Source organism: Martes martes, assembly GCF_963455335.1.
Source record: "Martes martes genome assembly, chromosome: 12".
Lineage (NCBI taxonomy): Eukaryota > Metazoa > Chordata > Mammalia > Carnivora > Mustelidae > Martes > Martes martes.
The window spans coordinates 53318555-53343713 of NC_137900.1; the positions used below are offsets into that span (position 1 = coordinate 53318555).

General features: G+C 35.6%; 2 protein-coding genes across 5 annotated transcripts in view; one reads left to right on the forward strand and one right to left on the reverse strand.

Annotated features, from left to right (window-relative positions):
• Positions 1-673: 673 nt before the first annotated feature.
• PLAA (phospholipase A2 activating protein) lies at positions 674-25139 on the reverse strand. 4 transcript variants are annotated; one of them, XM_080819740.1, is made up of 12 exons: positions 25044-25139; positions 24833-24953; positions 22693-22860; positions 22103-22238; positions 20250-20419; positions 16580-16737; positions 15716-15935; positions 13035-13106; positions 9381-9449; positions 6015-6116; positions 4473-4637; positions 674-3209 (listed from the first exon to the last, which is right to left on the reverse strand). In XM_080819740.1, exons 1-12 carry the CDS (start codon positions 25056-25058, stop codon positions 2644-2646), a joined length of 1962 nt encoding a protein of 653 aa, XP_080675866.1. In that variant the 5' UTR covers positions 25059-25139; the 3' UTR covers positions 674-2643. The 4 variants fall into 4 exon arrangements, with proteins under 4 accessions (XP_080675866.1, XP_080675865.1, XP_080675868.1 ...); XM_080819739.1 differs by having other exon boundaries at positions 686-3209; positions 4473-4655; XM_080819742.1 differs by lacking the exon at positions 13035-13106 and having other exon boundaries at positions 686-3209.
• IFT74 (intraflagellar transport 74) overlaps positions 25112-25159 on the forward strand; it is a gene marked incomplete at its 5' end in the record, with an annotated part of 51550 nt that continues 51502 nt past the window's right edge. The window contains one exon of the mRNA XM_080820213.1: positions 25112-25159. Coding sequence (XP_080676339.1) covers positions 25112-25159 — 48 coding nt within the window.

Genomic DNA, 25159 nt, shown 5'->3' on the forward strand with positions numbered 1-25159 from the left:
ATAGATACACAGTGATAACTGCTAAGGAAGCTATGTCCCAGTCTCATCCCCAGAATTTGTGAAAAATCTGTTTTTTGCTATGCTTCTTCCATCATTTAAAAGGAACATGAGGTAGGTTAAAATATCACTGCATTGCTATTTAGTCATAAACTGCAACTCCCATGGGCTGGCAATAGCAGAATCAGAGCAAGGGAGTGGGGGGATCACAACAGAAGCATGCTCATTTAAAAAATGTGATGCCGGATGGAGGATAATAGTTCTGAAATCAAGACAATAGTATGTCTTTTGCAGGCAACTGTCTTTCAAATGCAATATGGACATTAACTCCAATACTTTTACCACTGTAGGGGACTTGACAGCATGTATCAAGTCTAAAGAATATGCATTAATTTGGCCCACCAATTCCATGTGTAAAATGTAGCCTAAGGAACTAGTAAGACACTTAGGATATTTGTTTGAGTCTGCTTGATAGCTGAAAATTGAAAACAATATTGGATAATAGGAAATGGATATATCCATATAATGTACTGTATTTATTAAGGTGGAGGTATGCATACTGTATGTCAAGTTTAGAAATCAGGTTATTGAACAATGTGTATCACACAGTCTCTTAAGAAAAAAAGCATGTTTACATACCTACTAATATGCCACAAGACATTAAGAATGGTTCTCTCTGGGTGGTGGGATTACAGGCAATTTTTATTTGATGTGTGTTTTATTTGATGAATATATGTTTTTATATTCACAAAAAATATTAAGGGAACTATGGAAAAAAGTTTAACTAAAAAGGCTTTAAAATATCACAAAACCATCATATAACACTTATTTCTCAAGTGGGATTATCTTTTTTCTTTAGATAAATTGTATTTTATAATTTTTTAATAAACATGAAATACTGATATTATAAAGTTGTTGTAAAGACTTGTACACTATAAGAAGCAAACAGTGTTTACAATTTGCCACGCCTCACAGTTTGAAGAATGAACTCATGTTCTTAATGTCCTCCCATCATTCAAAGGTTCTACCTAGTATTTCAAAATATGTAGATAAATTGTCTGTACTTAAAACTGCATTCTAGACTGGACATGTTCACAAGAAAGCAGTATATTGCAATGGAACCAGGCTGACCTGGGTTAAACTCTTAACTTTTCCATTTAATTTTGACTTAACCATCTAAATCCCAATTCAACAAAAAGTAAAGCAAAGGTTCCTAATGGAGCCAGCCAACAGAATTTTAAAAATCTGAGTACACATCACAAAGTTGCAATTTAATACTCAGCAAAATACACATTCCCTCTATTTAACCCATTCTTTTTTGATAGTCCAAGTTTTTCCTTGAATCAATACAATGGTCAAAAATCTTTCCTCTCTTATTAGGGAAGAACTGTTCTTTGCAATTTGTCATTAAGCCAGTAAACTGATGGTTCTGTATACTATAAATGTTGAGAACGCTGCTCACTATTTTATGCAAAGTCCTCTTTGTGAAAAGATATTTCCCACTTTAAAAAATAGGAATAGTTATGCTTCTCTTAAGAAACTCAAGTTCTCGTAAACACATTAAATTACATAATTAAAGTGCTGGTTCCTCCTTTGTGTTAATTGCTGGGATGTTCAGAGATAAATTTGTGATGCCTCTCTCTAGTAGTATGGTATGCACTTTTTTTTCTCCCATCATGATTCCTCCCATTATATTTACTCCTGAAAACAGAGACACCATCACCCTTCATCTAAGGGGTTTTGGAAATTAAATATCAAAGTGGTTAGCCCCGTGCCCAGACCATGTTAGGAGCTCAAAAATACTAGTTTTACATGATAGGATCTGGACTTGCCGGTAACATTTTATTGCTTGCACGGTTGCTTGATAAAATTCAACACATTCCAAATTCCCTTTGAGACCAATGGAAATGAACAAAAATAAACTAGTATCAAAACTAGAATGAATAATGAAGTTGCCTCAAATAGGGAGAGGTGAAAGAAACTGGATCATAAACCTGGAGTTAACTTGGGGTCTCATCTGTCTGAATTGATATACAACCTAATACAGCTTAGTCAGTTGCTTTTCCTTCATCTACAAATGAACCATCAAACAAATATAATTTCTATTTACAAGTAACTTAAATGCAGAAATTATTTTATATATTTTCAATATATGGAATAATTTATAACAAAACTTAATTTTTGAAAATTCCAAAGTACTTATCAAAATAAGACCTTGAAATACATAGATGCTGTTAAAAGAATCAGCAATAAAAATGAGTACAGCAGTAGTTAAATAAAAGTCAACCACGGACAAGCAACATTTTGGGGTATATAAGTAGTAAAAGCAGATTATATAAATAAAAGTTCTTATGTGGCAAAGGTATGGCCATTATGCCACTGTAGCAGTTGTGTTCTTGCTGATTTTAGCTCATTCTTAATTTGTTTATAAACTCCCGAAAACTTACCCACATCACACAGGAAAATCTCACAGTTCATCAGTGCAAAAATTTTATTTCTTCTTTGTCTCCTCTTACCCCCCACTTTACAAGATCTGAAATTTTACTTAATCCACAGCCTTTTTTTTTTTTTAACCATCTGTAATCAGTCATGTAAAATGTGAGAAAAAACACTAATCAATTTAAAATCTCAGCCACATCTCCACTGTTACAGTAAATTTAGGATAAGTCTACAGCATTCACTTACTTTAGCTGGTTCTGATACTGAGGCATATTTTTTTATTTGAGAATCAACACCTAAAGACTTGGCTAACTGTACAGCATTTAAATCATCACTGATAAGTGTCCCAAGAGCCACAAGGAGTCTAAAAGTGGCTTCTAGGTCTTGTACAACTTCCAAGACTGTGCTAATTACTGACAAGCATTGAGCTTTCCCTTCAATGTTATGGTCTTTATGAAAACAAACAGAATAGTTCAGGGTCAATGTAGCCAGAGCAATGTGAATGTTCTTATTGCTCCCTGATTTCAGTTCTATTGCATGAGACATAAGTGATTCCCTCTGGGACATCATGAGCTTTTGTCCTGCCTGGCCAACAAAACAGTTGCAAAAAGTCCTCAGAGCAAGCAGCTGGTTTGCTGGCTTTCCTTTAGGGTTCAGAAGACTGATAAGATGACTGCTGAACTGAGCCCCTTCCTTTTCATTGCAGAAGTTCTCATTCACACTGGGATGTTTAATTGATAACCGAAGAATGTCAAGTGCAGGAAAGACAATATCTGTTAAAAAGAAAAATTCATTAATGTTTATAAAAACCCAAAAAATTCCTATGACTGTTACTCAGTTTTAAGAATCTTATTTCATTAAACACGACCATTTCAGAAAATGTTAAAAACCATGTGCCTGCTTTACAAAATACATGTATTCCTAAACTTTTGTTAATTAATTTTTCTTATTTATAGAGACTGGATTTATTGCTACAAGATCATACATGCTTTAAAGATAATTTAAATGGGTTATTATCTAGCCTGATAACATACTGAGTATTCACTAAATCCTTGTGGAATGAATGGGATGGGGACCTTGCTTTTAAAAAGACCAAAGAGTTGAAGAGGGGAAGCTTTTTTTTTTTTTTTGGAGAAAGAAAGTGCACACATGACTGGAAGTTAGTTGGGAGGTGCAGGGAGGGAGAAGGAAAAATCTTAAGCAGGCTCTACACCTATTGCAGAGTCCAATTAGAGGCTAGTGCAGAACCCAGCTCAGGGCTAGATCTCACAACCCCGAGATCATGACCTGAGCTGAAATTAAGAGTCAGATACTTAACCAACTGAGCCACCCAGGTGTCCCTAGAGGGGAAGTTTTTTTTAAATAGAATTCCAGTGGACAAATGCTAATAGGATGTTTAGAGGTTGGTGGAGGGCTTTACATTCCAAGGATTGGGTAGACACCATCTGAATGAATGCACTCTATAATCTTAGCATACTAAAAGTAAGGAATCCAGAAATTATGTGCCCTGTGATGTAAAGGTAGTATGCAGCATCATTTATAAAGGATATTCACCTAAACAAAATCTATTGAACCAGAATCTACTTATGTCTAGCAGGAACTATAGAGACAGTGGAACACATTAAGTGATCTGCCAAATTCACAATATGGGATATTAAGCAGGACATATGATTTTTCTTCTCTAATCAATAGCATGAAAAAGTAATAAGGGAGAGGACACTTTTGGAATTTAAAAAGAATTAAGTGAGTCAAAAAAATAATTATAGCAGACATTCATAGCCTGGGTTAATAGGTTACAAAACGTTCTTGGGTGGTTTGCAGGGGATCCACAAATGCTCTGAAATGGATGAAATGGTACATGGATGGGGTTCATTACGTTCCATTCAGATTCTCATAAGGCATGAGACCAAATCAAGACTATGAATTACAACTACCCAGGGTTACTTTTACTCAATCTGGAAACACCAGTAATACTGACAGAAATGAAAAGATATACTTACTGCTTTTTAATTACATTTTAAAGACTGTTTCCATACCTTCAGGCCAGTTAATAGCTTTCCACAAAATCTGAAGTTGCTGGGCTGTGGGTTTTTCTGAAGAACTATTACATATGAGAGACAGTATCTTTTCAAGAAGTATCAAGTCATCCTCAGTTAACTTTTTCTCTTCAGGTGCAGTTCCATTAAGTTCCTTCAGTTTACCTAGAACCCAAACCCAAACTTTTAAAATTCTCTAACTATAATTAACCAAATGTAATATAAAAATGTCAAAATTTTCAGTAAGAGTATTCCACCATATACCATGGGGAAGGTAAGACTTTTCAGGGCAATTATCAAATACCATAAAATAAGGATAAGGCCTATGAGTGTTATTCGTTGAGCCCAGTAAATAAAAGAAAGGTTACTGTGATGATTTTTATTTTACCTTTATTTTCTAGGATCTTATGAATCTTTCTGCTTTAAGTAAGTTTTAAAGTAGATTGAATTTGTAATTTTTTGGTTTTCAAAGCAACATCATGTCATTATACCCAAGTCTAAGTCAAGTCAATCCTCTATTTTTTCAAAGAAAAAATTTATAATGGCTTTTAGCCAATTTATGTCAACGTCTATGACTGTTAATGAATTAACTGAAGAGTTAAATGTCTATTTATAATATTTAATTTATTCACTTAGTTCCATATGTGCTTTTGACATCACATTACTTTAAAAACATATTTGATGGAAATACTGTCTTCTGTTACCATATTCACATTCCATGAAACAATTTTTTAAAGGATTTATTTATTTATTTTAGAGTGAGTGTGAGAGACCAGGGGCCGGGGAGAGAGAGAACCTCAAGAAAACTCCTTGCTGTGTGTGGAGCCCAACATGAGGCTCAATCTTCTAACCCCGAGATCACAGCCTAAGCCAAAATCAAGAGTCAGAAGCTTAATGGACTGAGCCACCCAGGCACCCCTTATGAATGATTTTTATAAAGACAGTATAAAGGTTCATTCTGACCAAAAACCCCCTATTTTATATTGAGATGTATATGTTATCTTATCTCAATTCTCATGAAGTAGTAGTGGTAAACAGAGCTAGTATTCTCAGTCCAAAAAACACCTGCCATTTTGTTTTGAGAGAAACAAGTTAAGAGAAAAAGCATTTAAAGTCAACTAAGCAGTTTCATTTTAATGGACAATTTGAACAGCCTTTTATTATTATTTCTAAGGGCAACTAATTTTTTTAAGAGAAAATTTTTATTGTTTAAACGCTTTACTCATTTGTCTTCATTATTTTTTTTTCCTGAAAACATTAAGATCTCAGGGAATGGGATTTATATTTTTTCCTTTCAGTTTTTTTTTCATTAAAATCATCATAAAGCATTTACCTTATATTTGTATAAGGCTTCTTGCAAGTATTAAGGGTCCATTATCAGACTGTGTATTTGCAGTCGACGCAGTTTTGTAATCCCACAACAGAAGTCTCTATCATGTAAGCACCCAGTTCCTAGCTCATGTGAGGAGGAGAAACAGTCTTGAGTGCACTGCAAAGAGTCTATGGATATGTGAGAAAACTATTTAATTAAAATGCACTTACCTAATATTTGTGTAGGGTTTGCCTGGTCAAAAGTGACAGCCTCTTTTTTAGGGAAATAAATATTCACTGTTCTAGATGCAGCTGACCGGTAGGCACTATTCCCTATTTACAGAACAGAAGATTAAAATCGTAAGGACTAGACAAAACTGAGATTCTTCTAATTGTAAGACTTTGTTTTCACAATTATTGAGATATGTAACTACTCAGTGCATTCAATAAAACAACCACAGAAAAAGAAAATCGTAAGATTTTATAAATGGATTATATTTGTGGATATAATAAATTTAAGTTTTTGTACTGGGAGCTTAAATGTAAGACAAAAGCCTTTCCATTTCATATTCTCTACATCCCTCATACTTCTAAGATTTAATCTAAGTAACAGTTTTAAAAGATCAAAGAATACACAATTATGAAACCTTCCATTCCCATCTTAAGGCATATTGATCTCTTTCCTCTCATGTGTTTTACTGCTTATTCCAAATGATATAGTAAGTATTGTCATTTTCTCCATCATTTATTTATTTTTATTCAAATTCCAGTTAGTTAACATAAAGTGTAATATTGTTTTCAGGTGTACAATACAGTGATCCATCACTTCCATACATCATCTGGTGCTCATCACAAGTACATTCCTTAATCCCCATCACCTGTTTATCCCATACCCACACCCACCTCCACTCTGGTAACCATCAGTTGGTTCTCTATGGTTAAGAGTCTGTTTCTTGGTTTGACTCTCTTTTTCCCCTTCGCTCATTTGTGGAATTTCTTAAATTCCACATTAGGAGTGAAATCATATGGAACATGTGGTATATATATATATGTATATATATACACAAAGGAATATTAGTCAGCCATAAATAAAAGAATGAAATCTTGCCATTTCCAATGGCACGGATGGAGTTAGAGAACATATCATGCTATGTGAAGTCAGTCAGTCACAGAAAGACTAAGACCATATGATCATTTTAATAAATCTCCCTAAGATGTAGGTTCCTAAAGGGAAAGTGTCCTAGTCTTTTATGCATTTTTACTTCCTAAGTTCCTATTATAGTGGCCAAAATGCAGTGTCTGACAAACAACTGGCACAGGATGAAAATTTAGTACAATACATAGTGACTAAAGTCAATTAAAGCATAATTTAAACCTAATTTTTATTTTATCTGCATTCCAAATCTTATTTTTGTCCCAATGCAAAAATTAAGATATTTTGCAAAAATATGTATAAAACATTTAAATTTTCTGAATATATTAGAAACAGGAATAAGATAGGTAAAGATTAAGTTATGAGAAATAAACAAAATTAATTTTAATTGCTTAAAAAGCATAAAATATTTATTGGTGTGATCAAAGACGAGCTAAAAGACATTGCCTGAAGTCCTAGTCATTAGAATCTCGTTGTGGTAAGGAGAATGCAAATCAAATACCATCCAAACCATTAGATAAAACAAGAAGGAAAAGTACAGGGTGCAATGACAGCTCATGATGATAGCGTACGTGATCCAGCAAAGGGCATATGTGAATTTAATAAATTTAATAAATACTATATTCCAAAATTAAATTAAAAAAAGAAAACGGAGGAAAAAGCCAAACAATAATTTGTGGTCTAAATAACAAAGCAAAGGGCTCAAGTATTCTAAAATAGCACAGCATCTACCAAACTCCTGAGAAAATAGCATGGGATAGTCAAGAACCTGACACAGGCCAGTATGCCTGGGTAGAAAAAAGGCAGAGAGGAAGCCAAGAAAAAATATTCAATGGGAAACCATTAAAGGATTTTAATCAAGGAGAGTATAAACGAAGTTTGACTGTAAAATGATCGCTGGCTGCAGTACGGCTCATGTAGAGAGCAATCTGGAGGATATTACTTCCATCTGTCTAAGTAAGAGATGACAATAAGGTGGACGAAGGTATATAAAGTCCAGCATATGTACCCAACTGTTAAAAACTCTAACTTCTGAAAAATGCCAGCAAGCACGGTTAACTTCAGACTCTTTTCTAATACAACAAGTATAGCTAACAATTACTAAGCATTTATTCTGCATAAAGTGCTTTATATACATTTTGTAATTTTAGTAAACTCTTAACAACTCCATGAGGTAGATATTACTTCAACTTTACAAATGGGAAAAACAGAGGCACAGGAACAGAATAACTGGCTCAAGACAAAATAGGTAAAAATTAGTGGAACAGAGATTTGAATCTAAGCATTCTCACTCCAGAGTCCTCAATCTTAATCATTATGTTATACTTCAATACCGCCACTCAGTGTTAGTTTGGCAATGAAAAAAGAGCTTACAAAAATCATCACATGCCAAGTTGGTTCTTAGAGGGCTGGTTTGCAAGTATGTATTTTATTATGGTCAAGAACATATATGCTCCACATATATTAGTCTCTTGTAGAAAATAAAAAGTAGGGAAAACACAAGACAAGATAGGTGTCAAACTTTCAAGAAGTGAACCACAAATTTAGTCCTGCATTTTATTAACAGTCAAAAAGAGGGAAGCATGTCTGCCTATATTTAACCATGATGAACAAGTAAGATGTGTCAAGTAAGATGTGGCAAGATATTAAGAATAAAAAAGAAAAGTTAATTGCTCAGGAGAAGGCCAGATAGCACAGGCCTAAATCACAACAGCAAATTTTTTTCTGGGTCCTCTTAAGCAGAACAACATGGAGCACAGTAAATAACATTCTCTTTCTTTTAAATATTTATTTATTTTGACAGAGAGAAAGAGAGAGAGGAAGCACAAGCAGGGAGAGTGGCAGGCTGAGGGAGAAGCAGGCTCCCGGCTGAGCAGGAAGCCTGATGTAGGACTCAATCCCAGGACCCCGGGATCATGACCTGAGCCTAACACAGATGCTTAACCAACTGTGGCACCCAGGCGCCCCTGAATAACATTCTCAATACATTAAGAATGAACAAAGGAGAGACGCAAAAAAAAAAAAAAAACCACCCTCAGGTTTTGTAAGGGTGGTGAGAAGACCAGACCTATGACAGAAAAGCAGATTTTAATCCTGGCTACACATTAGAATCACACTGGAAGATTATGAAAACTATACTTGCCAAGGCCCCAAACCAGGGCAGCAATAGACTCAGTGAGCATCTCTGGAGATGAGGTTTTTTAAGCTTCCTACATGAGTCTAATGTGCAGTATGACACAATTCTGAGAATACTCTAAAAGCCAACTCAAGAAATTTGGTCTTGATCTACTATATGAAAAGTTCTCTAGCAAGAAAAAGATACCAGATTTCTCAATCTTTCATTAAATAAAAGTTCCAGTAAATTTTAAAAATCTAAAAAGGAAAAAAGAAGAAGAAGAAGAAGAAGAAGAAGAAAAAGAAATGAAAAGTAGACAAGTGTGTACCTGTAAATGGATCAACTCCAGCCATGGTAGTTCCCATATTGGCAGACCCTGGCACATAACGACCACCACCTGAAATGCAGTGACACATCTAGTAAGCAAAGGTAACTGCAAATTAAAGTTCAAAAGGTTCCTCTCTACAAAGAGTAACTTATTTTCAATGTGAGTCACAGTTCAGAATGGCATTTTATACACATAATATATGGGCTACGAATTTGTTTAGAATAGTACCTGGCATATAGTTGGTGATAAATGTTAGTCTTAAAAGTAATTCTCAAATTACAAAATAAACATTAGGTGCCTTATACATTGTAATTATAGACAGTAATGAATTGAAAAAGCATCAGTGGATTGGACAGAAGAAATTAAAAGGTTTCCATAATGAAATGTAAACATGGGGTGCCTGGCTGGCATTAGAGTCTTGATCTTAGAGGTTTTTTTTTTTTTTTTAAAGATTTTATTTATTTATTTGACAGACAGAGATCACCTGTAGGCAAAGGAGCAGGCAGAGACAGAGGAGGAAGCAGGCTCCCTGCTGAGCAGAGAGCCTGATGCGGGGCTCGATCCCAGGACCCCGGATCATGACCCGAGCTGAAGGCAGAGGCTTCAACCCACTGAGCCACCCAGGTGCCCCTTGATCTTAGAATTTTAAGTTCAAGTCCCACACTGGGTACAGAGATTACTTAAAAAGAAAACCTTAAAAAATTAAAAACAATAAGAAAATAAATGTGAACATTATTCTACTGAAATAGGATTAGCTAATACATAAGCAAAAAAGAGACTAGATAAGATTTAGGGATGCTATGATAATAGCACTGTCTCATATCTGGGATCCTACTTGTGGATTCTCATTGAAAATGGAAAGAAAGGAACATGAAAAAACAGTGTAGAGAAAGAATCAGCAGGATTAGGAGATGTTCAGAGTCCTGGATCAGCCCTCGTGGGAAGAAGATGAACTACTTTTCCAGCTCCTCTGAATTTAATATCTAGGAGTTAGTATAACTGGTGTAACACATATAGAAAGCAAACAATACAAAAGAAAAAAAAAACCCCAAAACTGCAGATGTAAATAGATTAAAATAATGAAGAACACGGAGTAAGAGGCTTTTTTGTTTTTACTAACATACTAGGTAGCATGCTAAGCATCTTTTTAAAAAAGATTTATTATTTGTAGGAGAGAGAAAAAGAGAGTGTGTGAGCGCGGGCGCATGCAGGGGGAAGGGCAGAGGGAGAGAGAAAACCAAGCAAAATGGAGCCCGAGGCAGGGCTTGATCTCATGACCTTGAGAGCTCCACCTGAGCTGAAACCAAGAACTGGTTATTTAACTGACTGTACCACCCAGGTGCCCCTCATGCTAAGCATCTTATATTTATATACTCATTTAAATATCAATTAGATACCATTATTATTAGCAGTATTTTAGAAGAAAGCTGAAGAACTTGTCCAAGGCATTAATTATGAGGCAAAGTATGATCCTACACTTTTCTAAATGTGGTTCTTCATCCATGTGAGAGTCACCTGTTCAATATGCAGATTCCTAGAGCCCACCCATAACAGCCTATTGGTTCTCTGAATTGGCTTCACATAAAAACGTATAAGGTGTTTTTAAAATTACTAACGGCAAACCAAACAACAAAGAACATTTAATCAGCATCCATGGGTGAGAGATCAGGGCATGAGTAATTTTTACCTCCTCACCAACCTAGTGTATCAGAATTATCTCTGTGGGAAGGACTTTATGATGAGTTAAACAAGCATCCCAGGTGATTCTAACTAACATTGGAAGTTTGAGAAGCACATAAATAAGGAAGAGAAAAGAGAATTAAGATTGACCTTGGGGTGCCTTGGTGGCTCAGTGGGTTAAGCCTCTGTCTTTGGCTCAGGTCATGGTCTCAGGGTCCTGGGATCGAGCTCCGCATCAGGCTCTCTGCTCACCAGGGAGCCTGCTTCCCACCCAACCCCCCACCCCCGCCTACTTGTGATCTCTCTCTCTGCCTACTTGTGATCTCTCTCTCTGTCAAATAAATAAATAAAATCTTAAAAAAAAAAAAAAAAGACTGACCTTAAACTGTAAGCTGAATGAGAAAAACTCTTTGTCCCAGTGCTACTGGTAAAATTGGGGGAATATATACTAAAAATACTGAAGGCTTAATTATAGTCCGGGCATTTTGCTAAAAACTTCACATGTACTGTACCATTTAATTTTCATAATATCTCAATATGGTAGGTACTATTATCTATTTTTTATAATAGTGTGGTTCAGTTATCCTAGTAACTCAATTCTCTTGGATGTTTAGTATGCTATCTTGCATAGCTCCATAATCACTGAATCTTCTGAGTTACTGACATTGTGCAATAGTGAGACATGGTCCAGTGATGATGGCTCAGGAGTTCTCTTGATTTGGTTGCTATTGCTTGAAGCTTCTTTCTGTTCCAAGAAAAAGCTGCTAATGAGGTCTGAGAACTACGTTGTTCTATGTTTCAGGGCGTCACTATGTCTTGATTAAGTCATCACCTTATCTACTCTTCAGATCCTTAATACCTTTTTGAATTGCATTATGTCATCAAGGGTTTCCTTAATAGCCATTGTGCCATCACAACATTTAGCTTGATCTTGATAGACGGTGATTATAGCATACTGGTTACCAATGCACAGGGTGCAGCTAAGGGCATCCGGGCCACCAATTCATTCACAGGAGAGAAGAAGCTCACTGAGAGCGATTCACAACTTCATGATAGTGACCAAAGGTTGTGTGTTGGTCCAATTTATGGTTTAGAGAGGAATCTATGTTGGTAAGGCCAGTGGATACTCTAAGTGCCAAGAATCTCTTCCCAAACTGGGTATGTTGTCGAGGAACTCTGGCTGATGATCCAACAACAGCATCATAAAATATGACAAAAGCTACTCTGAAAACAGAGACCTCTGAAAACAGAGACTTCTTCAGCTGCATTCAAGTCCCAGCTTGGCAATTTTTTCCCAGTAGTGTTGATGCCGTGGCATGCATACCTTGGTAAATAAAGTCATTGTGAAGTGATAACACCAACACTTCCAGGGCTTCATGAAGGCCATTAATAACATAGACTAGAAGAAATAATCCTGGGTGGACTGTGTCTTTCCATGCTAAGGCACAATATGCCTGAACAGACTTCTTGACTGCACGGCTTCATCCAGTATCAGGGACTCACGTGGCTCCTTCTTTGCTTGTGATCAGTAGAACTTCGCCAGTAATACCACTCATGCTGTGTCTTGGTTGGTGGGTTCCCCTATTATCTAATTTCACAGATAAAAAAAATAGGCTCAGACAGGTTAAGCAACTTGCCAACTTCTCATAGCAAGTAAGTGGTAGAGCCAGATTTTGAACCAAGGTCTATCTGACTCTAAAAACTATGCCCTTCATGACTCTTGCTCTCCTTGCAAGAAGGACCACTGGAGAAAACGATGAGTTCTAATAATACGCTATTTAAAAGTCATGAGAAAAACTACAAAATACTCCAGGAAAAAGCAAAAATTAGAAGTTAAAGAAAAGGAGATCCATCAAAATTGGAATATAGATAAGGGAATTATTATTAGATGATGTCTCCAAAATGTAAATCCATATAATGCAAAATGCTATACATTAAATGAAGAAAGATACATTTATCAAAACTGCATCCCACCTGTAAAAGGATCTGCTGCAGGCAGTGTGTTAGAAGATCCTGATGAAGACCCCGGAACATACCGACCACCACCTATGCATGCAAACAAAGGAAAAGCTGAAGTATGCCAAAATTTTGAATTTCATAAACAGCACAATGCTTACATTAGAAGACTAAGCTTGGAGGAAAAACAGAAGAGCAAAGCTGTCACATGATATAATAACAGAAATTAGTCAGCAGTTCTTATAGTAGGAAAGACTACTAAGAAACTAAAATTTCAGTGATTCTCCAAGTTTGGTTTCTCAACTTTACTATTTTATTAGATGTTAGCCACTGCCTTTAAATATTTAAATAACTAAAAATTCAAATTTAAAAGGAGAAGTCACAGGTGGTCTCTGACCTAGATAATATACACATATAATCAGTTCCTGTTCCAATACAAATTCACTAGAATTCCTGCTGTTGCTGTTGCTATCAAAACCACAGGCATCAAATGTTAATCTTTTAGAGAACCCCTGAGTTCATTAACTCATGTGTCAAATAGTGCTGGGGATCCAGCAGGGAACAAGATTGCTTGTATCCATCGAAGCTTACAACCCACTGGAGAAGAGAATTACACGAAGGCGATGAGTGCCACAAAGGAAAGAGATTTCCGTTTATACTTACACAAATGTGCGGTGTGTGTGACTATGTTTTGTTAGTACCTCTGGGGAAATAATCAGAAGTGTCTACAATAGGATATATGTAAAAGATATATATAAAAGGACGCTTGTAAAGTTAGAGATTCGGAAGAGCAAAGAAAGCCAGAGTTAAGATTTCTAGACGGAGCCAGCTGCTCTAGTTTCTGTCTTCCACTCCACAAAATAGCTGACACAAGACTATAATCATGTGTTCACTCTTTTGTGCTGTGGCCTGAAATTCCACTAATAGAATACCCAGATAATAAACACAGTTTTGTTTTTTGTTTTTTTTTAAGATTTTATTTATTTGTCAGACAGAGATCACAAGTAGGCAGTAAGGCAGGTGGCGGCGGTGGGGGGGGCAGGGAGGGGGCAGCGGGAGCAGGGAGCAGAGATTCCCAATGTGGGGCTCAATCCCAGGACCCTGAGATCATGACCTGAGCCGAAGGCAGAGGTTTTACACCCACTGAGCCACCCAGGCGCCCCATGAACAGTTTGTTGTTTTTTTTTTTTTTTGTCAAATGCAACTATTAGGAGGGGTTACATCATTTATATTCAGTAGTGAGTCAGTCTGATAATTCTGTTTAAGTCAACATGCAGGTGACATTACCTTTATTAGGTGAATGGGCAATGGAATTTTGAAATAGAGAAAGAAGAGATAACTTAGGATGTGAAGTATCCGTGAGGGAAGAAGACAGGAAGGGATATGGAAGCCTTGTAAAACAAGGAGCACTAGCACATGAGAAATGACAAGAGGAAAATACTAACAATAAAGTACTAATTTCAGAATTTTATTGAGAGCTGGCCCTGTACCTAAGAAAAAAGGAAGCATTTTATTTCCTCCTGTACCATAGCCTCAGTTTCCAGGACCGAAAACTCAGGGTCCTTTTTCCTTAGAAAAAGGAGTATTATAATCCAATTCCTGGGAAAAAAGACTCAGACTAATACTACTAGGATTATAATCTACAGACTGGTATAAGAGCCTAATGCCATTTACAACATTTGTTTTTTTTGCCCTTCCCTGCCTCCCCTCAAGTCCCCATTTATAACATTTTAGACACTGTACACTATGTTATAAATTGACTTAAAAGTCATTATGTGGAACACAAATCACATGAAAACTAAAACTTCCCATAGTTCAATCCTAGATTTATGACCAACTAACCAATATAGCCTCATGTGAAAAGAATTTACTTACTAAAATTCACCAAAACATGTATTTTTAAAAGGAGTAGCTATATAAAGGAACTTCTGAGTTTCTTTTCATTTCATATGACTAAAATAAATTTTCATAGTTTTATTTAGTTTACAGTGTGTCTGTATTTTTGAAAGGGAAAAGTGGCACCTGGGTGGTTGAGTCAGTTACACGTTCAACTCTTGATTTCAGCTCGGGTCATGCTCTCAGGGTTATGAGACTGAGCCCCATGTCTGGCTCCATGCTCAGCATGGAGTCTGCTTGAGATTCTTTTCCTCTCAAAAAGAAAAAAAAAGAGATTCTCTTCATCTCTCTTTGCCCCTCCACCACCCACCTCCACCTCATCTGCATGGTCTCTGTCTCTAAAATGAATGAATAAACAAAATCTTGAAAAGGAACAACATGGGGTGCCTGGGTGGCTCAGTGGGTTAAATAAAGCCTCTGCCTTCGGCTCAGGTCATGAACTCAGGGCCCTGGGATTGAGCCCCACATTGAGCTCCCTGCTCAGCAGGGAGCCTGCTTCCCCCTCTTTCTCTGCCTGCCTCTCTGCCTACTTGTGATCTCTCTCTGTGTCAAATATATAAATAAAATCTTAAAAAAAAAAAAGGAACAACATACAACATACAATTGTTTCTATAAATATAGAATTACTATATAATTTGAGGTTTAAAAATATGAATTTAAAGTAAAAACCTGCTACAGATCTTGGATCTCGGTTTTTATTTAAACAGGTAATCATAATGGATGTTTAAACACATCAAAAGCGAAAAGAAAAAAAAAAAAATCAACCAATGTTGATGAATGTACAGAAGACTTTCCTAACTTACCTGTAAAAGGATCTGAAAAACTGGTATTCCCAAGTCCTAACATTTGACCTTTTGTGTTATCAATAATAAATTTAGCCACTTGATCCAAAAACATGGGATTCAAATCATTCTTCTGTAAGAAGTTGTATGCAGTTAACCAGGGATCATCACTGATGTTATATGGAAGTTTATATGATGGTCCACCTTCATTGACATCAATTGAGAAAACATAATCAAATTCCTTCAATAGGAATACAAAAAGGAGATAAATGATTACTAACATATCTGTTCACTTAAATGACATATATATCACAGACATTATATATCCTTTTAAAAATAACTATTATAACACTTATACTTTCACCAGAGTGCAATGGGCTACAAGATTAGCATTTCAGTAGGGGTGGGGCAGGGGACGTATTACAAATACACATTAACTCTAAGGCCAAAGGAGGGTTTCTAACTGGTTGATTTGAAGGCCAAAAGTATTAGCTGTTACCATGCTCCAGGCACAAAACATGCTGGCATTAAAAGCACTGCCCCGCAGGGTCCTTCATATCTTGTCAAGTTAAATATAGTGAGGCACAAAGCATTAGGTGAAAGAAGGCACAAAAGCTCCTAATTCAAAATGGCAGGGAACAGTTTATGCATGGTAAGCACCCAAAGACAAACACTGACTAATCTATCAAATGCAGCTTCCCTACATGGAAAGAGCTTTTTAAAAAGTCAATTTCAAGGCAGGGAAAATAGGAAATCTTCTCCATAGAAATGAATTTTTAAATCTCAAACACCAAAGAAAATTTTATCAGCATGGGGAAAAGGGAACAGAAGATGTTTGTCTAACGCTTTAAGATAATGGTTATTAGAAAGTAGAATTTGACATACTTTCCCTTCATATAAGACTTTTCCAGATGTTTGCTGATTAGCACCAGATGAGCCAACAACATCACCGATTTTTAGCCACCTCCCTTCACTAACACTCCACTGATAGGCTTCAACTTTCTCCCCATCTCTGATTAGACGAGTCTGTCCTTCTCTAGTACCTTAAAATAAAACATTTAAGAATCAAAGGTAGAATAGCAGAGTAAAATTCAAAGCCATTTAGATAAAAAAATTTTAACTTAAAAATTTATACATAAAACAGAATATGTATTTGATTTAATGAAATTTTTATTAAAAGATTTTAAAATGTTACTCTACTGGAAAGCAGCCCAAAAGAAAATAATGGTTAAAAGGAACCTGTTTAAACAGAGGAAGGTTAAAAAGTATGTCTCTACTAGAAAGAAGCCTACTAAAATAAAACAAGTTTTATTACTGAGTATCTTCTGACAACACTCTGACTTTAGTAAATGACTCTCCATTCTTCTAGTTGTTCAGGCCAAAAAGTACAAAAGAGTCTGATTCCTCTTTCTCTGAACTCCACGGCCAATCTTTCAGCAAATTCTGTTAGTTCTATCTTTAAAAAAGATCTAGGAAGGGGCGCCTGGGTGGCTCAGTGGGTTAAAGCCTCTGCCTTCGGCTCAGGTCATGATCCCAGGGTCCTGGGATTGAGCCCCACATTGGGCTCTCTATTCAGCAAGGAACCTGCCCACAACCCCCCCCCCCCCGCCTGTCTCTCTGCCTACTTGTGATCTCTGTCAAATAAATAAATAAATAAAATTTAAAATAAAAAAAAAAAAAAAAAAAAGATCTAGGAGCACCTGGGTGGCTCAGAGAAGAAGAGCCTGCTTCTCCCTCTCCCACTACCCCTGTTTGTGTTTCCTCTCTCACTATCTCTCTCTGTCAATAAAATCTTTAAAAAAATTTTTAAAAATTAAAAAAAAAAAAAAGATCTAGAAAACTCTCTCTTCTCACCATCTGCATTGCTACCCAATGGTACAAGCCACCAGCATTTCTCACTTGGACTGCTTTAATGGCCTCTTACTCTTGCCCTGGGGCTCCCTGAAGTCTATATTCAACCCAGCAACTACAAAAATTTTTTCAAAAGTTGAAAGCACTTCTGTCACTCTTCTGCTGGAGGCCCTTCAATGGCTTCCCATCTCTCTCAGTTAAGGCCTAAGTCCTTGGAATGAGGTACAAGGCCAAATATATCATCCTCTCTGACTTCACCTTCCACTACTCCTCCCCTCCACCTATCTCCCCACTTCAGCCATGGAGTCTTTACGCTGGCTTTTAATTCTGCCCATGACACTCTTCACACAGTGCTGGCAAGATTTGCTCCCTTGCCTCCTTAAGGACTTGAATGTCACATTCTCAGCAAAACATTCAGTGGCAGAGACAGCCATTTGTCCTCCAGAGATTCACATTTGTATTCCATAGTAGAACTGTAGCTTTAGCAAGGTATACTTCCTAGATGCCACACATGAGAAGCAGTCAGGGGAATCTGAGTGGGTGAGATGTGAGTCAGTTCTAGGCCTACTCCATCATCCTCTACCCTCCCCTTTTATTTTGTCTGATGGCTGGAAGTCTCTACACAAGAGGACCTTGGGAGCTACATGTTGAAGATAGTGGTTTCTATCAGCCTGGGTCCCTGAATGGCCACAAGGAGCAAAACTGCTCCACAAACATGCTCAGCATACCTTGCCATCAACTGAGCTTTTACTGTGCAACAAAGAAACTTCTCTTGTATTAAGTCTCTGAGAGTTTAAGAGTTTATCTGTTACAGCAACTAATGTTATCCTAAATAATATATATTTCCTGAGCATTGTATTCAAAATTATGAAACACCCCAACTCCTGCTTTGTTTCCCAGGGTACTTATCCCTATCTGACATACTTCTATCATTACTTATTTACTTTTTAATTATCTGTCTCTTGCAGAACATAAATTTATGAGAACAGAGATTTTTATTCCTACTTCCCAGAGTTTAGAACAATGCCTGGAACACATTACGGTATTTAGTAAATATTTACTCTGTGTGTGTGTGTGTGTGTGTGTGTGTGTGTGTGTAATGACAAAGAGACTACACTTTGTGAAGAATTGTAAGAATATTAAAAACATGACAGCATAATGGGTCAGTTCTCAAACTCTGGATTTCAAGATCTCTTTATAGTCATAAAAGTTACTCAGAAGCCCAAAGAACTTTTATTAATGTGGGTTATATCAACTGGCTTACTGGATTTGAAATTAAAAATAAAAAGTAAAATATGTTTACTTAATGGAAAACAGTAGATATATTACATATTGAATAAATAGTATTTTAATATTTTAATGAAAAATAAGAATAGTTTTAGAAGTTTACTGAGAAGACTGGCATGGTTTTATATATTTATAAACCTTTTTACTGTCTTAATAGTAGACAGCTGGATTATCATACCTGCCTTTCCATTCAATCTGTTGTAATCTGTCATTTTGTTGAAGTAAAAAAAGAAAATCCAACCTCATGCAGATAATGTAATTGAAAGAGAAATGACTAGTTTAAAAGCCTTTTCAGAAAAATGTGAATATTCTACAAGTAGTAGGTCTTTAAAGGTTATACATTAGAATCTGAAACCATATCAATGCATTTTTTTATGCTCTACCAAACACTAAAATCCACTGGTCTATCTTAACAACTCCTGGTATCAGATACTTTTTCCAAAATTTCAATTTTCACTTGAGAGTTTTAAATTGTATCTTTAGCAATAAATACTGTCAGTATTTTCCTTAAAGTGACGTGATCACTTTGTTCTTTTAAAAAAAAAAAAATGCCCCAAACTTAAGCTTGGTTAGTTGTTCTTTGAAATAAATATGGCATTCTATGAAAAAGTTCAGTCTGCAACTCAAAGAAATGCACAAATACTTATCCTTGAAACACCATGGTACTTTAGAGTACTTTATCTGTACTTTATCTGTACTTTTCATTTTGTCAACTAGAATATTAACAAAGACATGACTAATGGGTTGTAGTAAAATTAATTTTTAATGCTTCTTTAAGAACATTATTATGGGCAAATGGCTTTTTTTTTTTAAATCCACCATTGCTTTTGAACCTTAAGTGCAAAAGTTAACACAGTAGAAAAGTCAAATAATACCTTAGTGTTATAAAATTAGTTTGACTTTGTGGACATCCTGAAAGAGTCTCAGAATTCCTAAGGGTCCGAGGATGAAGTTCTGAGAACTGCTATCATGATCAGGCATATATCTAGATTTCATTTGAAATAACCACTATGCTCTGATTTAAGCTCAAATTGCCCCCAACTTGTTAAGCAAACATGGCTTTATTTGAACTCATTTTTATTTTTAGTCTATACAACCTCTCTCAGAGAATCCAATCAACCAAAAGGTATTAAATGAGTGACTTTTGAGTACCTACTGTATATCAGCTAAGTATTAGGAGATTTATTTAAAACAAAAACAAGACTCCTGTTTATGAGTAGTTTAGCTCAAAGTCTTTAAAACTGTGAGACAGAGGCAAGAACATGGTTTCTCACAGTGGTTAAGTATAACAGTACAAATTCTAAAAAAATCCCTGTCTGGCAATGGGAATAACACTTAATTACCAGCAAATCAACCTCTTTTTCCTTCTCATTCTAATTATTCCAAATGGCAAACATATATACACTGAAATATTTACCAGGTTCATTCAGATGTTCCCTCCCAGGAAGCTGCTCAGCATTAATGTCCCCTAAATCACCAGTTTTGGAATCAATGGTTGCCTGAGAGAGTTCTTTTTCAAAAGCCTTGATTTCCTCAGCACTTGCTGTCCGATCCTCTGATTCTGTAAACACTCTAATAATACCATCACTATAAAGAAAAAACAAACCGATTTGAAGTCACTTATGCTATAGTGCATGAACACTATCACACCTGAATGTTTCAAAGCAAAAATAATCTGTATTTGTGAATATGAGAAACGTTACTATGTATTTATGGCTGAGGAGAGCACTATGCTGATTTTATACACTATCCTCTGTTGCTTTCTAAAGCCATGTTTAGGGTAGGAAAAAGATAATTTAAGGGAAAAGTCACTGGCAAAGGACAGAGAAATATATATTTGACACAATTTTGAATTCCAAGTAAGTATTTACCATCATAAAAATCTAGAGGCATAACATAGACTTCAAGTCATTATTACATAGGAGAGTATAAAGAAGGGCAGTAGGTCGGTTTACTTTACAAAGGACTCAAATATACAACATAAAGCTTAAAAATAGCAGATGCTCATTATCTGTCCATTCAGGAAACATGGAGTCTGTCTTTATTCTGATTAACTAGCAATGTAATCCCAAGGAAGAAAAAAACCAGTCTTGCATTGGACTAGATGGCAACCCCAACCTCTAGTTTTGGGTAGGAAAGGCAAGTTAGCTACTTTCAACTGCACTAATCCTGCCCAATTCTAGAGAGAACTTGGTTTCTTACTTAACCTTCCACCAACAGGAACTTCACCCTTTCAGTTTGTTTACTTCAACTTTAAATATGCTTAGGGCGGAAAATAAAGAAACCAACAAATCTACACTTGACCCAGACAAAAAGTAAATCACCTCCTTTATTAGGCCCTCCATCCCTTATAGCTGTTGCTTTCTTTTTATCTCTGCCTTCCATGCCAGATTCACTGGCATAAGTGTGGCTCATCGCACTCAGACCCCAGGAGTCTAAAACTGAGGGCCTCACCTTCTGTACGAAACCAATTCTCCCACTTCCCCAATTTTATTAATGCAATCACCAAAAATTAGAAGCTTTATGCTTTTCTTTCATCCTTCTTTCGATCATCCTTCCTCTGTAACACCTCATATTTTGGCCTCTTATCTATTAGCACTGTGGGGATAACATTTCATAATGGCACAGGCACACTATAACTGCTTTCTAAATTGCTTTTCCTGCTCACTGTCACCACTACTTATACCCAACCTATTATGTAATAAATTGCAAGTTATGCTTTAATTATGTCACTTCTTTAAAAGCTAGAACCCTTTATCTCAAGCACAGAATCTAAAAAAGGCCTGGCATTCAAGGTTTCCCACAGTTATGCCCCGCTTTAATGCCTTACCACCTTACCAGTATTCCCCACTATTCCCCAGCATGAGTCCTCTACCGTTTTCCTTCATTTCTCACATGTATCACTCTCGTGCCCATGCCACATCTTTATTTATAACATTTGTTTTGCTAGAAATTATCATTTCCCTTCTTACTCATTATCCTTCAATTTTCAATTCAAATTTGTCCTTCTTCAGAGTTTTCCCACACTAATCTCTATCTTCTCCAATTTCTTTGCATTCAAAGTTTTGACTGTACAACCTGCAGCACAATACCAGTGTAATATATCATGTATTATTAATGTAAAAGTTGTCATGTTTAGTACTGTTTTTTCACTCCAGAAATACACATATGGTCTCCCAATTCACTTGCTGTTTCCTTATGGGTCATCTCTGTACACGATACCAAAGGCCTAGACACATGATATTTATTGACTGACTAGAATATAAATACCTCGCACCAACCACAATGTCACCATTGTCTAGAACACAGCAGCACCAAATAGACTGAGCTGGAAGTCGGATTGTTTGAGCACATTCCCCGTGTTTCCAGATTCTCAGCGATCTGTCTTCTGCCGTTGTTACAAAATCTAAAATTAATGAATATAGGAAAAATCAGTTTGAATAAATAAATTAAATACATGTATTACATATCACCTTCCCAAGTAAGCATAAGGATTTTTTTAACCCCAAACTATTTTAAAATTAGTTTTACATTTTATGTATTTCTCACTTATACCATATACAACTTAAAAAATCATATTTTCTATATTTCATACCTTATATACTGTACACTTAGCACCAATAAATTATAGTCTTTCCTGAAATACCCAAAACTTTTTGACATAACCATCAAATATGAACTAATATAAAGATGATCACAAAACCTTCTCCTTTACCAGAAGATCCTTAATGAGATAAAGCTACTAAATTACTCAAATCACAGTTAACAAACTGATAATTAGCACTCCTACCCCACCTCAAGAATGGAATGATAGAGTGATTGATATAAAATTTAAAAATTTTAATACATGCTAATCTTACCTTTACAATTTGGAAAGACAGATATGCTATAAATATAATTGGTATGTCCATAATATACTTCAAGACACTCGCCAGTGATCTGCCACCTTCTAATACTAGCATCATTTGCACAGGAAAGAAATTCTGTTTCACTCAAAATTGCTAAACCTCTTACACAGTCTTCATGCCCTGTATGAAAGAAGAATAATATAAACCAATAAGATGGATGATTTCATTGATGGATCTCTGTATTAACTACCATTATAAAACATGTAAGTGGGTAGTAATAACTGATTTTCAAAGCAGAGAAATTAATTTTTTTCTATAGAAAAGACTGGTAAACAAAATTTTATTTTAGGTTTGGCAGTATTTTTTATTACCTTTGGAAGTTATTTTACATTTACCTTGTTTTCTCCAAATTATTTCCTAAAGCTCTCCAGAAATAAGATTCTGATCCCAACAATTCTTCATTTTCACCTGACAATTCATTTTCAACTTTTCATCTTCAATAACAAGAATAATTTATAACATACAAAACATTCAAACATGACAAAGAATAATAGCCCCTAAATTTCTCAAAACATAATACTGAAATTAATATTTATAAGGCACTAATGAGACAGTAATGAAGGGCACTAGTGAAAATTAAGAAAAATTCAATTATAAAAAGGATTTTAATTATTTAAGAATTTGAAATAAAAACCATTATAGAAAAGTAATCTTTATTAAAGTATGAAGAATAGATTAAGAGAGATTGATTTATCTGAAACCACACAACTAGTGGAAAAGCTAAAATAGGAATTCAAGTTTCCTGCCTTATAATCCCACTTCCTTTGATCCAACAAATCATAACTTCTCCCCTGATTTGACCAAAACACAAATATAAAACCAAACATCACTACTTTATCAGCAGAAACATTTCATAATATATACAAATGCAACCATTAAAATGATACAATAAGAACTAATAACCAATTTTTTATAAGACAAGATTTTGTGGAATAAACATTATTCTTAATTATATAACTAGAAATATACATATATTCCATTAATTAAAAAATTTTAAATCCTTTTAAAAACTTCATAAAACTCAATTTCTTTCAATATTAACTGAGGCAATTTAGAAGATATTACTTTCTTTCTTTTTTTTTTTTTTTTAAGACTTTGTTTATTTACTTGACAGAGAGAGATCCAAGGATGCAGAGAGGCAGGCAGAGAGAGAAGGGGAAGCAGGCTCCCCACTGAGCAGAGAGCCTGATGTGGGGCTCAATCCCAGGACCCTGAGATCATGACCTGAGCCGAAGGCAGAGGCCTCAACCCACTGAGCCACCCAGGCGCTCTTACTTTCTTTTTTTTTAAGGACAAAACATTTTCTGAAGCTTATGATCTAATAAAGGAGATCAGGAATAAAAAAAAATTTTCAGGTTCAGTATTTGCTGCTTTAGATTAGCTACTGAAGATTAATAACAACTTGATAATATATATGTATGGAAGCAGGAACACAGTGATGCTTAATTACAACTTGTCCATCTTACAGATAGTTTTATCTGCACAAAGGGACTTCTTGAAGTATTATCCAGACTAGTGATCAAATTCGAAGAAAATAAAAGAGAAGAAAAACAACAAAAAAATTCATACCAAAATTTTAAGTGTTCCACAAATCAATCAGCAATACCAGTGTCAGTCAGCAGATGTCTCAGTGCAGGAGTTATTTAATAGGTAAGGTTCAAAAAGACTACTTATCTAAAATGCTAATATAAGCCTAAAATTTGTTATTACTAAATAATGTACTTCAATATTCACAAGAGCACTAAGGATGTCTTCCTGTATATATGAAATAAACAGTAGTGACCCACCATCAATAAGGCTTATTACGCTTGAAAGTTTCACTCTGACCTTGTTAAACCAAAAACAAACTGCATAACATATTACAAGCTCATTAAGAGCCATTTATTAGTCCACATCTAGTTATCTTAGGAGAGGTTTCATTTTATCTTTTAAAAGATTTTAAGTATTAGTTGTCAGAAAAGTTACATCTACCCAAATTAAATGGTTCAAATACACTGGTGTTTTTCAAATGTTGCTTCTAAGCTTTTGAGGATACACAAATGGATTGAATATGAAGTGATGAGATTATAAATGTTGTCTACTCTGATCTTACCTGAAAAAGTCCTCTCACACCTTCCAGCTTTCCACAATTTAATAGTCTTGTCTGCTGATCCAGTTAACATTAAGCCCTGCTCAGGTAAGATCTTTACTGCCCATACTGCAGCTGTATGACCCTGTGAGTGAAATGGGAATTAACTTGAGTTGACACAAAGTCATCACATTTGATTATTACGTAGAACATTCACAGAGAACTACTACCGTACCTGTAAGGTCATCATGCACTTGTCATTCAGCCAGACTTTAGCAGTGGTGTCCCATGAGCCACTAAGTAATGTCCCAAATTTTCCAGATGAAAGACTACAAACTAAAGGGGAAAAAG